At 41.8% G+C, this 20,726-nt stretch overlaps 1 protein-coding gene across 3 annotated transcripts in view; it reads right to left on the reverse strand.

Annotated features, from left to right (window-relative positions):
* The window catches only part of LOC120931210 (cell migration inducing hyaluronidase 1), a 226,115-nt gene that overhangs the window by 58,921 nt on the left and 146,468 nt on the right, over positions 1-20,726 (reverse strand). For all 3 annotated transcript variants that reach the window (XM_040342426.1, XM_040342423.1, XM_040342424.1), the window contains 3 exons: positions 16,691-16,812; positions 11,288-11,429; positions 4,681-4,872 (listed from right to left, as the gene is read on the reverse strand). In XM_040342426.1, the coding sequence (XP_040198360.1) occupies positions 4,681-4,872; positions 11,288-11,429; positions 16,691-16,812 (456 nt within the window). The remainder of the gene's footprint in view (positions 1-4,680; positions 4,873-11,287; positions 11,430-16,690; positions 16,813-20,726) is intronic.

Genomic DNA, 20,726 nt, shown 5'->3' on the forward strand with positions numbered 1-20,726 from the left:
CTTTCTTAGAACAGAAGGTTGTCACATGTGTCGATCCATCACATATCCCAAAATAAGAGAATTGTTTCCCATTTTGGCAAAGTTGGTATAGCCATGCAAATCCTTCCTTTATGCCCCAAATATGGTCCAATATTAGTGAGCTTTTCATACCACTACAGCTGTTTGAGGCTTTTTGGCCTTCATCAGTGCAGTGCATGGGAGCCATGACTTCTATGGAGTAGGGCTGTATGGTTATACTGTCATTGATATGGTATGGTTATACTCGCATTTACAGTAAAAAAAAAGACTGTACAGAGTTTTCTAGTCTAACTTATAGTGATTGATCATCTTAATTTACGTTTTATTCGGAGTTCTTGGGGAAATGACAAGATTTGCCTCTGGAAAGGGATGCTTTCACATGGGCGTACATTAACGCCGATCTGCCTCAACACGCAGCATCCCATCAGCAAGAAACTGTCGTTATCAGATTAAGGAAGATGAGAGACTACTTTCTGTAACTGTATCGTATATCACACAGAGTGACAAGAGTGAAAAAAAGACTTTTTACAGTTTACTCGGGGGTGTCTAATAATACTTTTGAAATCCACGCTATTAATCCACTGAAAGGTTCATTGACAAACGTACATGCAACAGTTTCCAAGCTGAAAGACAAGAAATACAAATCCAACTTATGAACGGGTCATATTCTTTAATGGAGACCTGTCATCAAGGCTTTATCTTGCATATGATGTTGCCCTGGGCACTGTTAGCAAATACTCCATAAATTAGTATCTAAGCATCTCAAAAGTTCATCCCATTCTACCCAGATCTTTTCATGATAAATAGGGCCGCTGAGCAAAGAAAATTGAAATGATAGAGAATGATCCTAAACTATGCTCTGCTGCTCCCCTGAGAAATGATTCCATGGGCATGTGCCTAGTTTACCCTTATAGTAAATATAAGTAGGGGTGCAACGGATCAAAAATCTCACGGATCGGATTATTTTTCGGATCACCACCATATATAGCCCCCACTGTAATGTCCACATCTCCCCCACTGTAATATCCACATCTTCCCCACTGTAATATCCACATCTCCCCCACTGTAATGTCCACATCTCCCCCACTGTAATATCCACATCTTCCCCACTGTAATATCCACATCTCCCCCACTGTAATGTCCACATCTCCCCCACTGTAATATCCACATCTTCCCCACTGTAATATCCACATCTCCCCACTGTAATATCCACATCTCCCCACTATAATGTCCACATCTCCCCACTGTAATGTCCACATCTCCCCCACTGTAATATCCACATCTCCCCCACTGTAATGTCCACATCTCCCCCACTGTAATGTCCACATCTCCCCCACTGTAATGTCCACATCTCCCCACTGTAATGTCCACATCTCCCCACTGTAATATCCACATCTCCCCCACTGTAATATCCACATCTCCCCCACTGTAATGTCCACATCTCCCCACTGTAATATCCACATCTCCCCCACTGTAATGTCCACATCTCCCCACTGTAATGTCCACATCTCCCCACTGTAATATCCACATCTCCCCCACTGTAATATCCACATCTCCCCCACTGTAATGTCCACATCTCCCCACTGTAATATCCACATCTCCCCCACTGTAATATCCACATCTCCCCCACTGTAATGTCCACATCTCCCCACTGTAATATCCACATCTCCCCCACTGTAATATCCACATCTCCCCCACTGTAATGTTCACATCTCCCCCACCCCACTGTAATATCCACATCTCCCCACATCTCCCCCACTGTATATAGCCCCACTGCACTGAAGATTGTCTGCTTACATGCTTAGTCTTACCAGAAATACAAGAGAAGCAGGCAGACCCAGATGTCAGCGCGCCGCTATGGGGAGCTCACCTAGGCCGCCGCCGGGTGTACAAGATGGCCGCAGCCTTTCCCAAGCTCAATCCACGGATCGCGTGGTGTGCCGATCCGAACACGTTGACCCGTTCGGATCACGGATCAATGACGATCCGTTGTACCACTAAATATAAACCATTCTGTCATTATGGACATGTAAACAGGACATTACTCAGTATGGTTGATTTACCTTCAGCATTACTCAACTAAGGGTCTTCTACACACACTGCAAGGATTTTTAACAAGTATTATTTCTGCTTCTCTTCAGGGGATATTATAACCCATTTTTCGTATACATTGAGAGCATTTTCTGCCAGAACGATCTTTGAAGTAAAAGAATATGTTTGGATAGTACCATGGACTTCAATGAGGGAATCACACTTGCTTTCTGCAGATTCACTTCTAAAGCCCTGTACACACAGACGTAATTTCCCGGCGGTATAAAGCCGGGAATCCCAACAGGAAAACTGCGGGGAGAGCTTTGGCCGGGAATCCTGGCCATGTGTACAGGGCTTATGCTCCCTCGGCACTGCCTCGCAGTGTTTTCCATTGGCAAGTGTAGTAAATCTGGCGGAAAAAATAACACTGAGAATCCCCGGAAAATAGAGAGCAGGTTCTCTATTTTTCCCGCCGGGATTCCTGGCAATTTTCCCGGTGAGGGAGCATACACACGCCCGGTTTTCATGGCAAAAAGCTCTCCCAGCAGTTTTCTTGCCAGGAAAACCGGTCGTGTGTACGAGGCTTAAGATCAATTTTTAATGGGTCTATATTTTAATCAATTTATGTAATAAAGAAAAAAAATTTTTTATTATATCTGGTGTACTCTGTGTTCCAAAATGTTTTAAAAACTATTTATATTTATATTGTACAAAATACTTTTCCATAATAACATCCCACAGCTCTCTGGTGAATCCTGTGTAGAAATATATAATAAGATGTGGTATATTATGGTCCCATCACTGTTCATTTTTTTTATTTAGCTATGATTTACACCTTCTCTAATATTACAGAATTACATTCATTGTAGATCATGATAGTGACGTGTTATAGTGAAATAGACACCAAATGTATGCCTCTCTGGCTGACCTCTGCTTTTCATTCACTGCTTGCTTTTTATCTCCTTGTCTTTGTTCCTCCATTGGGCTACACTTCCCTTCACTGGTATTTACTTTGAGAAACGTCCAGCATTTCCCTAGAGGATGCAGTTCTAGTCACATTGGGTGGATACAATTATCGTGATACTGTGAGCCAATACCCCTTATAGTCCTGATACCAAAGATAAAAGTGACATCATATTTTAAATAAAGTAGAATGTTCCACTACTTATCATGTTTTTTCATCTTTTTTGCAGAAAATATAGAGAAATGCAATGGTGGGTTTTTTCAAGGTAGAAACTTTAATCTGGCCTATTCTTCACAATGTGATTTGCAATGTTCACCTGCAAAAAAACTCTATATTGGCCTTTAGCAAACAAGCAGACCATCAGGGCCGCCATCAGGGGGTACAGGCAGTACACCTATAAGGGGCCCAGATGGCAACCCCCCTTTTTAAAAAAAGATTTTTTTTATAAAAAAATGTTTACATTTCTATTTTTATATATTTTTTTATCATTATTTATTAAAGGGCCCAGAGGTCCCCAGGGCCCCGGATGGCACCCCCCCCTTTTTTTTTTATAAAAAATTTATTTTAATTTTTTTTTTATATATTTTTTTTTCTCTTTTTATTAAAAGGCCCAGAGTTCCCCAGGGGCCCGAAGTCCCCTGGGCCCCAGGTGGCTACCCCCCCTTTTTTTTTTATATACATATATAATTTATTTTATATATATTTTTTTCTTTTATTTCATTTTTTTTTTGTAAGGGGCCCAGAGGTTCCCAGGGCAACCCCTCCAAGTCATGGCACTCAATTCAAGGCCCCCCGCTTCTCAATTAGATTCATGGCAGCCCCCCCCCCCGCTTCTTAATTTGAGGTGGCAGCACCCCCCCTCTGCTCCAGGGGGCCCATGCCTAAAGCTGTGTAAGGGGCCCCATAATTCCTGATGGCGGCCCTGGAGACCATAATCAGCTGTGCTATTGCTATTTGAGATGAGTGAGAGATGGTCAATGGCAAGCACTTGCTAAATCATAATAGCAAAGGGTCACTTTGTTCCTCCATAAGGTGACCAGATCTTTAAAATGAAATCCGGTGATATATATTTTTTTTTTACTAGCATTGGCGGCAATCAGCGACTCTCTGCCCGTTGCCACTACCGCCCGCCTCACAGCCTGTAAAGTCTTACTCTCCGGGCCCCCGGCTACTACTTGGTGGAGAGCGGAGGAAGATCACATGCCCACAAGCAAAATGAAAACAGCCAGAACACATTTAACAAAGTTATTTAACAGATGAAACCGGACATCGGGTGACAATTTTTTTATAAAAAAAAAATGCGATTGTAGTTGGAACTCCTCTTTAAGTTAGGGGAAGTAAACTGGCACCATATTATACCTGCTGTGGGAATCATGGAGTGCTTTCTCTGTACATGAGACCTGCATGACCTGCATGACCTGCATGAGACCTGCATGACCTGCATGTTGGCCTCATGTTTAGAGCAAGCACTCCAAGGAGGAAGAGGAACTTTTAACTGTCTAATCTGACAAGTGTATCATACAACCATAGGTCCATGCAGAAGTTGACTTTAGGAAATGTAAATTCTTTGTGAAAAGTAGAGTAAAAGCATCACACTAGTTTCATACAATAGTGGTTCCATATGCCAGTGTAAAATTCAAGGTCTCGTAATGACCATGGCTATTTACCTGCCACTTTGACTTGATTGGAAGCGCAAGCTCTGCACGGCAGTATTGTGAACTCCTCTGTCTGGTACATGGAGAAGTCTGTGCTGGCCACTACAATGACGTCCCCGGCTCTCCAAGACCTGGTGCTGTCTGCCAGATGTAGGATGGTGCTGTTCACATTGGTGTCCACAGTCACTGACAGCCTGGGCTTCACTGTAACACATGAGTGGAAGATTGTGTAATTATGTGTTTCATTTACACAAGGCAGGCAGCTAAAACATGTATACTAGTAGTGCTGAACATGGTTCACAATAAGACTTCAGTTCATAATATGTATATATTAAGAAGCTTCAGGAATCATAAGCAAATATACAAAGTTGGCTTCTAGTAATGAATACACTTCTCCAGCTGATATACTGTCAACGGCAGCCTTCCTCAACCCATTAACCCCAGGGTAACCCTTAAAATAGTTATAAGGTTTAGAGGTACCCCTATAAGAACAATTCATGCCCCCTTTTTTGTAGTAGTCTGAATGCCACCATTACAGACAGCTAAAACATTATTGACAGTATGTATTGGGGGTCAGTGGGAAGAATGCACCACCTTATAGGGGTGGTCAGAATGGCAGCTATACAGACAGCGCAAAAGATCACTGGTGCCATGCCGCTGGCTCTTCCAAGTGGTGTTGACCCCGGAACTATATAACCATCATTAAATAGGAGATCAACTAGTCACCCTAGAGTTCAACTGAACCCTGGTTGAGAATGGCACCCAGCAATATTAATAAAACCTGTGCATATTAATAATGCTCTATCAGGTTTTTAGGGAACCCCATGTATTGTTTTCTCTGCAGCACTGTTGGCACAGACATTAGAGAGAAGGACATATAAGCCAAACCCTTCCATTTCTATCTGATTATCATAGCGGTTTGCCAACATGGTCACAATCCTCCTACTTGGACATAAATATATTTCTGTACACCCAGTACATCCTTTGAGAATAACATCATCAAATCCTGTTCTTATATTGTCAACTATTTCAGCTGTAGGATTACTGTCAGAATTTATCATTTCCGAGAAGCTTGCAATCTAATATAGACATTCCTACAGGGATAAGGAGTTATTGTTCAGAAACTGGACACATGTTGTATTTAACACCAAAATGGAATGCAATCGTTCACTTTACATAGTAACACTACGACCAGGTTCCTGGGGGGACAAGGAAAAATATGATTTGACTTCAGACATGTGGTAAAGATGATGCAGTTGACAATTGTGTATAAATGCCAAATTCAGTGAGGAATTCTTTCCAAAACAGATTAAAATGATGTCTCATCTTGTCTCTGCTATCCTTGTAAAGTTTATTTCATAAGACAACTAATATACACTGTATGCATTTGCAATTTGTTTAATTTTAAAGCTGAACTCTATGCTAAACACATTATGAGGTGAAGTTTCACTTTGAAAAAAATACCCAATCACATGCAAGGTTAAATAAAAAAATAAATAAAAAAAAACATTTTTGCTTGCACATGATTGGATGATGGAAGTCAACAGAACTTTGCCTTATTTACAAAGCTCTGGAGCAAATGCCCTTGCAGAGTGCAACTGCACTTGCAAAGTGCTAGAGCTGTACAAATCTGACAAAAATGAGAATCACTATTTTTTTGCTTAGAATAAAAATCCAGATTCTCTCACGTTTATTGCGGCGTGACATTATACAAAAAAATGGGCAAACTTTACTGTTAAGTTTTTTTTAAATCCATTAAAATGTATTCTTTCCTCCCAAAAAATTGCATTTGAAAGACCGCTGCACAAATACTGTGTGACATAAAATATTGCAACAAACTGCATTTTATTCTCTAGGGTCTCTGCTAAAAACAAATATATAGGGCTAGATTCATAAAGACTTACGACCGCGTATCAGTAGATAAGTTCGAATCCGCGCCGTCGTATCTGTAAGCGGTATGCTCAAATTGAAATATGAGAATGAAAGACTGCCAATTTTGAGAAAAAAAAATATTTTTTACTTTCTGCTATAATACATATCCAAAAAAAAAAAAATATATATATATATATATATATATATATATAAAACACATGTATTCATCAGTTTAGGCCAATATGTATTCTCCTATATATTTTTGGTAAAAAAATCCCAATAAGCGTATATTGATTGGTTTGCACAAAAGTTATAGCGTTTACAAAACAGGGGATAGATTTATGGCATTTTTTATTTTTTTACTAGATCAGTGATTTTTTTTGCAAGATTGCGGCAGACATAACGGACACCTAACTGACATTTTTGACACTTTTTGGGGAACCAGTGACATTATTACAATGATCAGTGCTAAAAAGATGCACTGACATTGTATTGCTGACACTGTCAGAGAAGGGGAGATCAAGGGGTTAAATGTGTTCCCTGTTTGTGTTTTCTAACTGTATGGGGGACTGTGTGACTGGGGAAACACACAGATCCGTCTATCTATCTTAGCATAAAGACAAATCTCAGTGTCAACCCCTGACAGAATGGAGATCTGCCTTGTTTACTTCGGCAGATCCCAGTTCTGTCTTTGCGGGAACGATCGCGGGCAGGCGGCAGACATTAAGTCCACCGAACCCGCTGATTGGCTTCCCTGCTGGTCAATTAGAGTGCGCGTAACCCCACGAAAACTAGTGCACGTACTGCCGTACCGGTACGGCAATTTGCGCAGCCGAGCAGCCTTGCCACAGTACATCTTCCGCGGTTGGTCGGCAAGTGGTTAATAAGTACAAAAATGCCTATTGATCCCGTCAAAAATTCTGAGCTGTGCTATGCTTTGTGCAAACCCATTGGAACCTATTTTATCTCGGGACTATAAATCAGATAGTATCTATGTTTTAGAGCAGGGGTCTTCAATCTTTCTAAGCAATGGGCCAGTTTACTGTCCTTCAGGCTTTAGGGGGGTCGAACTGTGGCCAGTGTGAGTAGAGATTTACCCAGCATCAGTGCCTCATCATTGGTTTTAATGGGGGGGATAGTGCCCCATAGTTGATATCAATGAGAAGAATAGCACCCCATTGACGGTGTCAGTAGGGGGAATGGTGCTCCATCATTAGTGTCAGTTGGTGGAACAGTGCCCCAAGGGCCCCAAGGGACGGATAAATTCAAGCAAAGGCTCACATCTGGCCCCAGGGCCACAGTTTGGAGACTGCTGTTTTAGAGAATAGGACAGAGGGAAAGTTTCAGTAGTATAGCAAAAGACAACTGGGCAGGGCTGACACCATTTTGTCTATAAAAATGCTGCGTGTTGTCAGCCCACAACGTACCTCTGGCAGATAAGTATTTTTCTGTACTTTCAAGGCCTTTAAAGGAATACAACATAGACAATGTACACATTTTTCTGATATGTAATGCATGATCTTTTTTTTTGTCCTGAGATACACTTTAAAAGGAACCTTCCTAAAAGCTTCTCAAACTATTCAACTCTGACAGCTTAGATTAAATTGTCATATGCCACTTCAAAAGAATGTTAACACCGAAGGGTTGTCTCATCTCCATTACTTTTTATATTATATAAAGAACACCTATCAGAAGTAATTTGATAATCTTAGGGTATATAGGGTGTACATAAAGAGAATAAGGAATTCAGATGTTTTTATGCAGATGACATGAGTCTGACATTGATGAATTGCTTCATTACATTACCTAATCTTCACAAGATTTTAAAAGAATTTGGCAACATTTCAGGTTATATAAAAAAAAAAAATCCACTAAAACAGAAATCATGCCAATTTTCCCACAGTTACGGCAAGTACTGCAACCTCTATATGTCATAGTTATCATAGGTTTAGGGATCCAGGTCCATAGTTAATGATTCTCTAAATGAATTTATATAAGCTGAATTTTCTCCTTTCCTTCCATGAGATTAAAACACTTCTCCATATATGGACCTCTTATACCATGTCTCTTTGTGGTCAGATTTCTGTAGTTCTGTTCTTGCTAGGAAGCTATGTTTATTCAGAATATTGTCTGTTAGAGTGCTAAGGGTCCCACTTTTTATGTTACAAAGAAATACATTGAACTTTATATAGCAATCCCACAAGGCATTGAAAACTCTACTACTCCTTAGATAGGAGCAAGGTGGCCTAGAGGTGCCAGATATTGCCAAATATCCTGCAACCAACTTGAATTCATCTCTAACGGCACTTTTTTAATGGTAGGGCCCTTAAAAATGCCCTGCGCCAGCTTAAAAAATCCCTGCTGACCTGCAAGTTCTTTTATATTGATTATGTTAGAAAAGTAGCGTTATTACTGCACCAAATTCAAATATAAATACCTCCAGGGCTTTTTTTTCTCAGAAAATTGCAGAGTTCCGCGGTGCGCTTTGTTACATAGCACAGAGTTTAGGGGTGCGCTATGCGCAGAGTTCCACAGTGCGCTTGGTACAAAGTACAGAGTTTAGGGGTGCGCTATGCGCAGAGTTCCACAGTGCGCTTGGTACATAGTACAGAGTTTAGGGATGCGCTACATGCAGAGTTCGGGGGGGGGGGGGTCTATGTACGTAGTGCAGAGTTCAGGGATGTGCTACCTGACCCAGAGGTAGTGGAACTGAGTTCCACCAAGTTCCAGCTGAAAAAAAGCCCTGAATACCTCCAGTTCATAGATAAAGAAACCAGAGGAAATTAAAACCTTCTCTGAGTTGGTGTACAGGGATAGGCAAAGTGCCTGTCTCTGTATGCTGTGTATAATAGCGGCATGTTTATTGCTACTACCCCTTCCCCTCCTGTCACTGGTTGTTAAGGTCATAGAGCATAGAAAGAAATGATCCAATGGGGACAACCCTCCCCCTTTCTACTCTTCCATTGGAAAAGTTATTTCACTGATGATACTGCCTATAACATGAATCAAGCTATAAACCGACCCCCAAAAGATTACATGTTTAAGAAAAAGAAAGTTATAAAATGTATGTTACTTTGGGCTTTTATATTACAGCCCCCTAGCTTTCTACCACACAAAAATATGGAATTTATTATTATGAAAAATATAACCACATACGGTAGATATATGTGCAAAAACTGTGGGGGAGATTAGCTAAAATTGGTGCACACAGAACCTGGTGCAGCTGTGCATAGTAACTGATCGGCTTCCGACTTCAGCTTGTTCAACTAAGCTTTGGCAATAATATCTAGAACCTGATTGGCTATTATGCAGAACTGCACCAGATTCTGTACACCAGTTTTAGTAAATATCCCCCTGTATATATCAAGCATTTTTTTTACCAAATTTTTATAAATTTTAAATATCTTTTCATATTAATAAATTCCATATTTTGGTATTTGTGTTTGATCTTGGTAACAATCTCTAAGGTTCTCTATTATAAAGGACCTACGTAACATTGAAAAAGTAAGGGATGACCGTTCCTAGAAAACTGTAAGGCCTCGTACACACGACCGGTTTCCTCGGCAGAATCCATCAAGAAACTTGGTGGGAGAGTTTTTTTGCCGAGGAAACCGGTCGTGTGTACATTTTTTATAGAGGAAACTGTCGAGGAACTAGACGAGCAAAAAAGAGAGCAAGTTCTCTTTTTCCTCGACGGGAGTCTCAATTTGCTCGTCGGGCTGGTTTTCGACGAGAAACTCGAGCGTGTGTATGCTAAGAAACCCACGCATGCTCAGAATGAAGTATGAGACGTGAGTAAAAGTAGCATTTGCAATGGAGATAACACTTTTTTCAAGCTGTAACAGACTGAAAAGTGCAAATCGTCTCTCACCAAAGCTTTACTTAACACGCAGTAACATGAAATTAGCAAAAGAAGCCCCAAGGGTTGTGCCAGTGGAATCGAACTTCGCCTGAAGGACGAGTTTTGGTCTTAACAGTGTGTACGCAAAGCAAGCTTGTCGAGTTCCTCCACAAGCCTAACAAGGAACTCGACGAGGAAAATGATGTGTTTCGCCCAACGAGTAACTCGGTCGTGTGTACGAGGCCTTAGGCCTCGTACACACGACCGTTTTCCTCGACAGAATCAATCAAAAAACTTGGTGGCAGAGCTTTTTGGCCGAGGAAAACGGTCGTGTGTATGTTTTTCATCGAGAAAACTGTCGAGGAACTCGACGAGAAAAAAAGAGAACAAGTTCTCTTTTTCCTCGTCAGGAGTCTCAATTTCCTCGTCGTGTTCCTCGTCGGGCTGGTTTTCGACGAGAAAAATTAGCCTTCGTAATGGAGATAGCACATTTGTCACGCTGTAACAGACTGAAAAGTGCAAATCGTCTCTTACCAAACTTTTACTTAACACGCAGTAACATGAGATTAGCAAAAGCAGCCCCAAGGGTTGTGCCAGTGGAATCGAACCTCCCCTTTTTAGTGCCGTTGTATGTGTTGTACGTCACCCCGTTTGAGAACGACGAGATTTGGTCTTGACAGTGTGTATGCAAAGAAAGCTTGTCAAGTTTCTCGACAAGCCTAACAAGGAACTCGTCGAGGAAAACTATATTTCATTTACGAAGAAGTTCCTCGGTCGTGTGTACAAGGCCTAAATCTACCAATACCGGTAGCACTTGATGTATAAGTTAGAAAAATTATCGTTTTATTTTTACACCCTCTGTCATGGTTTTATGCAAAATGATTTCCATTCTGAAAATATACTTACCAGGCTTTCCACAAAGGAACTGGACTTTGTATTTTGGACATTGTGAGTGGACCTGGTCGTTCTGCCGACACTCAAACCTGTAATCATGGCCACCTTTATAAAAGATCTGCACTGGTATACTGGACCCGTTCATTGTAGTAACCTGCGATTTACAAGGTTCATGTTACTGAATGCAAATGTTTGTCAAAATTGCTAAATATTTTACAACTGTTTATGTACATAGTGACATATTCTACAATTTTTTTTTTCTTAAATATTTTTTATACTGTCATTCAGTAGGTTCTAGTACAGAGTTGCACAATAAAGGTGCAAAAATGCGAATATATTCTACAACTTTATACAGAGTTCTAAAGTAATTTTTCTAACATATTAATTCTTTTTTTTTTCAATCAATGAGTTTTTATTACGGTTTTACTTTATACAACACAAAAGAAAAACACACATAAAACATTGTAAAATATGCACAACGAAATCCCAATCCCAAATAATAAAGAAAAAAAAACAAACATGAATTCTTACATGGAAATCCATATCCAATACACATCTAAGCTTGTTCAGTAAGGTGAGTAATGCACTACAAAGTGCTGTAAACCACACTAAGCCCAGGTTCACACTGGGCTGTGGCAATGAAGCCGTGCAAGTTCAACTAATTCGCACAATTTCACTCCTGCTTGTCAGTCCAGATTTTGGCCGCGATTACAGAGATATCTGTGCAGGTTTCTGCACAGATGTCAATGTAAATTCGCAAAAAGTAGTACAGAAACAACTTTTTGAGATCGGTGCAGGGCCGCAGATGCGGAGTCGCACTGATTAGGGCGGTGCCATTGCCGGCAAATGCCGCCAATTTGACATGCGATTTGACATGTCAAATCACATGTCAAATCGCACCAGTGTGAACCAGGGCTAGCCTGAACCAGGACAAGCCTAACAAGGAACTCGTCGAGGAAAACGATGTGTCTTTTCCGACGAGTTCCTCGGTCGTGTGTACGAGGCCTTAGAGGTTGCATTGAGATTTCAAGTCGCTTGTTAATTGGAAGTTAACAAGTGATTGTTACATTCATTACCACATTTGTTTCTGATTGGAACCAGTTGCCATACAGTGTTTCTAATCTGGTAGATTTGCCTGTTCTTGTAGGCTTATTTAGTCCAGTCCTAGCTGCCTTTGTTCCTGTGAGATCCAGCATAATATTTGTGAGAATGACGGTTTATGTACTGTTTTCCATTCACATATAATATGGTCTTTGTTTGATAATTTATTATTTAAGTCATGATTTTGCTTCCCTGTTGTTAAACCAAACAACATCTTTAAATGCTCTCTGTGAGGTCGTTTGATGGCACTCCACCTAATTCCCTACCTAGTGAGATGTGAATGTGAAGGCTCCTGCTCCCTCTGCATGGCTGTCTGCTTAGGAATGACACTGATAACAAACCCCGGCCATTCCAAAAGAGCTTAGGATGCCTAGTGAGACCACAAAAAAGGATGTAATAGGATATACAGCATACGGTCTTATTTATGGTTAGCAATGGGAAACCGTTGTTCCTGGGTGTGAAGCCTGATGTTTTATTAACTACGAGACAGGCAGCAAAAACAATATCCACATGGAATGTCTGTTCTTCCTTTCACTGAATTACTATTGAGTTCCTTCCTTTAGTAAAGTCTCAGGCCTCGTACACACGACCTAGAAACTCGACGGGCGAAACACATCGTTTTGCTCGTCGAGTTCCTTGTGAAGCCGTCGAGAAACTCGACAAGCCAATTTTCTCCATTCCCGTCAAGGAGATAGAGAACTTGCTCTCTTTTCGGCTCGTCGAGTTTCTCGACAGTTTCCTCGACGAAAGTGTACACGCGACCGGTTTCCTCGGCAAAAAAATATCTCCCAGCAAGTTTCTTGCTGGTTTTTGCCGAGGAACTCGGTCGTGTGTACGAGGCCTTATTTGCTGTTATACTTGTCCATGTATGTTTTACTACTTTTTTTCTGTATTTTCACACCTTTAATACTTACTGGGGCCGGATTCAAGTAGATTTGCGCATTTATTACGGAGGCGCAGGGCAACGATTTTGCCCTGCGTCCCCGCAATTTTTTTGCGCTGCCCTCGATTCACGGAGCAGAAGCTCCGTAAATTGCGTGGGCGCGCCGGCAAAATGCCCGGCGCAAGCGTGCGCAATTTAAATGATCCCATAGGGGGCGGGAATCATTTAAATTAGGTGCGCTCCCGCGCCGAGCGTAGAGCGCATGCTCCGTCTGGAAACTTTCCCACCGTGCATTGCGTCAAATGAATTCACGTTCAAAGTGAACGTGAATGGCGTCCAGCGCCATTCACGATTCACTTACGCAAACTACGTAAATTTAAAATTTCGCGACGCGGGAACGACGGGTATACGTAACATTGGCTGCCCTGCTAATAGCAGGGGCAGCCTTACGCAAAAACCGCCGTACGGAAACGACGTAAATTGCGTACGCAGGGCTCGCGCAACGTTGTAAATCGGCGTTAGTATGCAATTTGCATACTATACGCTGAGCACAACGGGAACGCCACCTAGCGGCCATCGCAAGAATGCAGCCTAAGATATGCGGGCATAAGAGCCTTATGCCACGCATATCTTAGGCTGCAGTTGGCGTAACGAGGTTCCTGAATCAGGAGCACTCGTTACGTCGGGGCAAGTAAGCAATTGCGCTGTGTAACCTATGGTTACACAGGCGCAATTGCTTCTTGAATCCACCCCACTGTGTATTTCTAGATTTTCATGCTTTTAATATTAAATGTGTGTTCACTATAGTTTTACACTATTAATATAAAGATAGCAGATAAAAAATAGAAGCAATGGAAATAGGAGAGCAGTAACGATCATATTATAGGGGTTTCCATTGTGTCCACTAAAACCTTTTCTGCTCCCCAGACCCACATTTATCTACTTCAGTGCAGTGGGCTTGATTTACTAAAACTGGGGAGTGCAAAATCTGGTGCAGCTCTGCATAGAAGCCAATCAGCTTCCGTGTTTTCTTTTTGGTTTGTTTGTTTGATTTTTATCAAAGCTTAAATGGTTACTAAACCCTCATGTTTTAACCGCTTAAGCCCCGGACCATTTGCAGCTTAAAGACCTGGCCACTTTTTGCGATTCGGCACTGCGTCGCTTTAACTGACAATTGCGCGGTCGTGCGACATGGCTCCCAAACAAAATTGACATCCTTTTTTCCCCACAAATAGAGCTTTCTTTTGGTGGTATTTGATTACCTCTGCGGTTTTAAGTTTTTGCGCTATAAACAAAAATAGAGCGACAATTTTGAAAAAAACTCAATATTTTTTACTTTTTGCTATAATAAATATCCCCAAAAAATATATAAGATTTTTTTTTTTCCTCAGTTTAGGCCGATACGTATTCTTCTACATATTTTTGGTAAAAAAAAATCACAATAAGCGTATATTAATTGGTTTGCGCAAAAGTTATAGCGTTTACAAATAGGGGATGGTTTTATTGCATTTTTATTAATATTTTTTTTTTTACTAGTAATGGTGGCGATCAGCGATTTTTTATCGTGACTGCGACATCAGACACTTTTGACACTATTTTGGGACCATTTTCATTTATACAGCGAACAGTGCTATACAAATGCACTGTTTACTGTAAAAATTACACTGGCAGTGAAGGGGTTTACCTGTAGGTGGTGCTGTAGGGGTTAAGTGTGCCCTGCTTTGTGTTTCTTACTGTGGGGGCGTGGCTTAGCGTGTGACGTCACTGATCGTCGTTACCTATGACAGAACAGACGATCAGTGTCAGTCTCACTAGGAAGCACGGCGAGAGGTTTGTTTAAACTTACCTCTCCCCGTTCTTCCTCTCTGACCTGACCTGATCGCTGGACACTGTGGGCGATCAGGTCCGCGGTTCCACCGCCAGCGGGGGGCACTGCGCGAACCCATGGCTGGGCTCTTAAAGGGGATGTAAGCCCTTGTGCCCAGCTGTGCCATTCTGCAGACGTATATCTGCGTGTTAAAAAAAAGTCCAAATTTTTTTTAATGCATAGTGATGACTTGCCTGACGAAGAGGTCCTGTGCGACTTCGAAACGTTGCCTTTTTGTAATCATTTCTATGCATTAAAAAATTTTTGGACGTTTTTTTAAAATGATCCTCGGTGTGCTGGCGAATATATCTACATGATCGCTTTTCCAGTTCCCAGCTGGTGATCTCTTCAGCACCCTCTTTTCTTATTGGCCGCTCTCCAGGAAGGTGTGCAAGTGGGATATTTTTGAGAGGGTATATCTGCGTGTGGCGGTCCTTAAAGCGGATGTTCGCTCAAAAAAAAATATTAAAAGCCAGCAGCTACAAATACCGCAGCTGCTGACTTTTAATATTAGGACACTTACCTGTCCTGGAGTCCAGCGGCGTCCGCAGCAGAGGACGAGCAATCGCTCGTCACCCTGCTGCTCCCCCCTCCATCCACGCTGAGGGAACCAGGAAGTGAAGCGCTCCGGCTTCACTGCCCGGTTCCCTACGGCACATGCGCGAGTCGCGCTGCGCCCGCCGATTGGCTCCCGCTGTCTTTAGACAGGTATCTGCACCCCCCTTCCCCCTGAAAGGTGTCAAATGTGACACCGGAGGGGGGGAGGGTGCCGATCAGCGCGACTTCACTTTAGGGTGGAGAACCGCTTTAAGTGGTTAAAAAAAAAAAACATGTCATGCTTACCTCCACTATGCAGTTCGTTTTGCACAGAGCTACCATGCACAGTTTGTTCTACTGATAAAATCAAAGGTGGCATGGGAGTTGGGTTTTTCACTAATCTTGATGTGTTAAATAATGAAATATGAAAATTGGACTTTTGCTTCTGGCTACTTGGCACTGGCTCTTATTGGTGTAGAGTATGTGTTTTTTCTGTTGATCCTGGTGTGGGATGGACCAATAATGATTGCTAGAACAAGACAAGTATGAAGTTGGGGAGAAAGTATCCCAAAACCTCCTGCAAATCCACTGTGAAAGAGTATGTGGCAGTCTAAGCCCGGGCTCTGGCCAGGCCACACCCCCAACACGTTTCTCGTCTGCCGGAGCTTAATCATGGAGATCCCTGTGATTAAGCTCTGAGGGTAAAACGAAATGCATTGGTACGTGGCCTGGCAGGAGCCGGGGGTGAGACTGCCGCATACTCTTTCACAGTGGATTTGCAGTAATGTGCGGAATGGGATATTTTCTCTGCTGCATGTTGATGTCTTGAGCCGAGGCAAGCTCCGTTCCTGGCCGGCACTCCTAGCAGTTGGTGTTGCTCTAGGACCCTCCAAAGCCTGAGTGGCACCCACATATTTTTATATTAGTTCACAGGGGTTATCTTAGTGTTTGAGGCAATCTGAGCTACTTTTTTATGAATAGCCTATGCCATAACATAGAAGCACTCTGGCATGGTGATTTCACGTACCTTGATGTCAACAGGATGGGTGCAGATTTTGTCAGGATACCTGGCCCGGAATTCAGAGAGTTTCTCCCAATCTCTGTACCGCGTGCTCTCATACTTGTCAAACCAGTCCGTCCACTCCACATCTGGAATGTAAAAAGCACAGCACTCACATTGCAAGCCTGCCAGATTCACTTGTTTATTTGCAAGTAGCGAAACAGAAATGTGCACCAAACACATGACAGAATTACAGGCTGAATTCCAAAAAAATGACAAGTCGGGATTATAGGTCCACATCTAGCTGCACACCGCTTACCCTTGTTTGACATCATACCAAACAGGTCGGTTTCAGCTGCCAGCACAAGTCAACATGGTGGACCGTTTAGACTCTCAAGATTCTGCTACTTGATAACATGATTTCTCTAATCACCACCAGTCTTCCTGCTTATTTTCTACCACATTTTTCCATCATGAATTAGATGATGTCAGTCCTGCCAGTTTCCTATAGATTGCAAACGTAGTACTTTACAGTAACTAAATCCAAACATGGGCAGCTTCTTTCTATACGGCTCAATGTCAGAAATGTATACTGATACTTATAGAGCCCATAACAGCCCAATCTGGTGCAGCTGTTCATGATAGCCAATCAACTTCTAACTTCAGCTTGTTCAATTAAGCTTTGACAAAAAAATGGAAGCTGATTGGTTTCTATGCAGAGCTGCACCAGATTTTGCCCTCTCCAGTTTTCCTAAGGCTGGGTTCACACTACTACACTACTTTCATCCTACTTTGCTCTGCTACATTGGTCCTACATTTATCCTACATTGGTCCTACATCCATCCTACTTTCATGAACAGGATACTACTTTGGTCCGACTTCAATGATATTCAATGGGCCTGAAGTAGGATCAATGTAGGACCAAAAGTAGTACAGGGAGCATTTTCAAAGTCGGACCGACTTGTGTAGGACACTACAAGACGCTCTCATAGGGAAACATTGAACACAGAGCAAAGTAGGATGAAAGTAGTGTAGTAGTGTGAACCCAGCCTGCGGCTGGGTTCACACTGGTCTAACAAACGCTCCGACATTGGGAGCTCATGCCGCATGACGTGTGAAAATAAATGTTTCTCTATGAGAGCCGTCTTAACTGGTCCGAAACAAGTCAGTCCGACTTTGAAAATGCTCCCTGTACTACTTTGGTCCGACTTTGATCCTACTTCAGCCCATTGAATATCATTAAAGTCGGATCAAAGTAGGATCCTTGTCCTTACCATTTGACATTTGACATCCGACATGTGATTACAGCAGCAGTAAAAGGAATTGATCTCACTCTGGGATTGTTTTGATTGGTCAAAGGACAAGTCAGACTATCACAAAGTTGGATCAAAGTAGTATCCTGTTCATGAAAGTCTGATGGATGTCACACCAATGTAGGACTGATGTCACAGAGCAAAGTAGGATGAAAGTTGTATGACTGTCGTGTCATACAAGTGTGAACCCAGACCTAATCTCCTCCATTGTGTAACATGTGAGGCCTCGTACACACGACCGAGAAACTCGACGGGACGAAACACATCGTTTTGCTCGTCAAGTTCCTTGTGAAGCCATCGAGGAACTCGACAAGCCAATTTTCTCCATTCCCATCAAGGAAATAGAGAACATGCTTTCTTTTTGGCTCGTCAAGTTTCTCAACAGTTTCCTCAACGAAAATGTACACACGACCGGTTTCCTCGGCAAAAAAATATCTCCCAGCAAGGTTCTTTTGGTTTTTGCCGAGAAACTCGGTCGTGTGTACGAGGCCTTAGAGTTTCCAAGTGCTAAGCCTTGGTTTAAACCTTTGCCTCCTAGGAACAATGACGTGCTTTCCTGACATGCAGAGAAATGCGTTTTAAACTGATGGGGTATTTTAGGTAAGCAGCGCAGCCCTTGTTCCCCAATGTATATAATTTTTCTGTTAGGTTTGACTGTGTGAATTCTTTATGCTTGTCAAATCTTTGTAGTTATTGATTGTATGTCAATTAATTTCAGAATTTCTCCTGACGAAGCAGCAACTGGCCACGAAACTAGTAGAGACTTTTCCTGTGACTCCACTGCGATTTTCCCCTCCTGGGGATCATTAGTTTGGTGACACGTATGGTCTGTCACAACGTTTTTATATTGTATATTTTTGTTTGTGTTTTATTTGATGCTATATTATTAAAAATGTATATTTTTTTCATATATGTATTTACCTATTTGTGTTTACCTACTCACTTGTACTGCAATAGTCCAACTGTCCCCCCCTTTTCTGGTCTTTATGGTTTCAGGGACCTAAAAGCCCTATCTCTATTCAATACTAACTTTTTGGATGATGGTACTATTAGTTAATAATACTATGCACTTTCTTTTAAGAGGCTAACATTTTATTGCTAATGGCACCCCCACACATCTGCCTGCCACATTTTTTTTTGCACAAAAAACAACATGCTGCTGAAGCACCATGCAGTTTGGTGTGGCACATTTTTTTGAAAAGAGACTGGGACTTTTTTTCTGTGTTTCTAGCATGTAGGGCAGCCCATAAAACAAATATGCTGCCCTACACGAAACACACAAGAACATGCAAAAATGCATAGAAACGTGGTCGCGCTTGGTCGTACCTATAGGTGTGACCCAAGTCTAAGGCCTCGTACACACGACCGTTTTCCTCGACAGAATCCATCAAGAAACTTGGTGGCAGAGCTTTTTTGCCGAGAAAAACGGTTGTGTGTATGTATTTCATCGAGAAAACTGTTGTGGAACTCGATGAGAAAAAAAGAAAACAAGTTCTCTTTTTCCTCGTCGGGAGTCTCAATTTCCTCGTCGGGCTGATTTTCGGCGAGAAACACGTTCGTGTGTATGCTTAGAAACCCGCACATGCTCAGAGGGGTGGAGCCAGTGGAATCAAACTTGCCCTTTATAGTGCCGTCGTACGTGGTTTACGTCACCGCGTTTGAGAACGACGATATTTTGTCTAGACAGTGTGTACGCAAAGAAAGCTTGTCAAGGTTCTCGACAAGCCTAACAAGGAACTCGTCGGAGAAAACGATGTTTCATTTACGACGAGTTCCTCGGTCGTGTGTACGAGGCCTCAGGCATGTTCTTCTTTAAAGTGATAATAAACCCTCAGTTTTTTAAGCACTTTCAGCAGCTGATTTAATCACTTACAAAGGATATGCATTTTTATCTTTTAAAGTGGATGTAAGCCTGATTCAAGAAATTTGAGCTGGGCACATATATCTGCAGTGTTTTATTATCTCTCTTTAAAGCACTATGTCCCATAGCTGTCTCCTGCTCCGTTCTTCTGTTATCAGCCTGATAACTTCTGACAAGTTCTCTGTCACATATAATAAAGGCAGCCTGAGTTTAGCAGAGCCCTGAAGCATTCAACAAATAGGTCTAAAAGTCTCTACCTATGAGGAGTGGGGGGGTGTGCCTTTCCTCCAATCAGCTGTCTTGGCTGTATGCCAGGCTTTACTGCAGTGCTAACCAGGAAGAGAAAATCTTCTAACACCATGTGCACTTTTTAAACAGTATACAAAGATGAAGACAGCAGATATACATGCATAGGTGTGCGCAGCCTATTGAATTAGGGTGTGCACCCCAAAGTTCAAACACACACGCACAGTAGAGCAGTGGATGGTGTTAGGGATGAGATTGATGTCAGTAGTTTTTTGTTTTTAATATTTTATTTTGTTAAAAATATATATATATATATATATATATATATATATATATATATATATATATATATTTTTGCCATAAAAAAATTATGAACACAATTATTTTTAAAAAATTGTAAAAAAAATAATGAAATTAAATAATAAAATCAAAAAATATATATATATTTTTTTTTACAATGTGTTAGGAGCCCCATTGAGTGGCATTGCTGAAATAGCAGAGACAGGAACTGAGGACAGAGATTTCCCAGTCCCTTTCTTTGTAGCCTCAGCTGCCATGGGGGTTAAGCAGGGGGAATCTGCATTGCACAGGGTGATTAGGGTGTGCCTAGGCACACCTGGCACACCCTGTGCGCACGCCTATG

Source organism: Rana temporaria, chromosome 3 (genome assembly GCF_905171775.1).
Source record: "Rana temporaria chromosome 3, aRanTem1.1, whole genome shotgun sequence".
Lineage (NCBI taxonomy): Eukaryota > Metazoa > Chordata > Amphibia > Anura > Ranidae > Rana > Rana temporaria.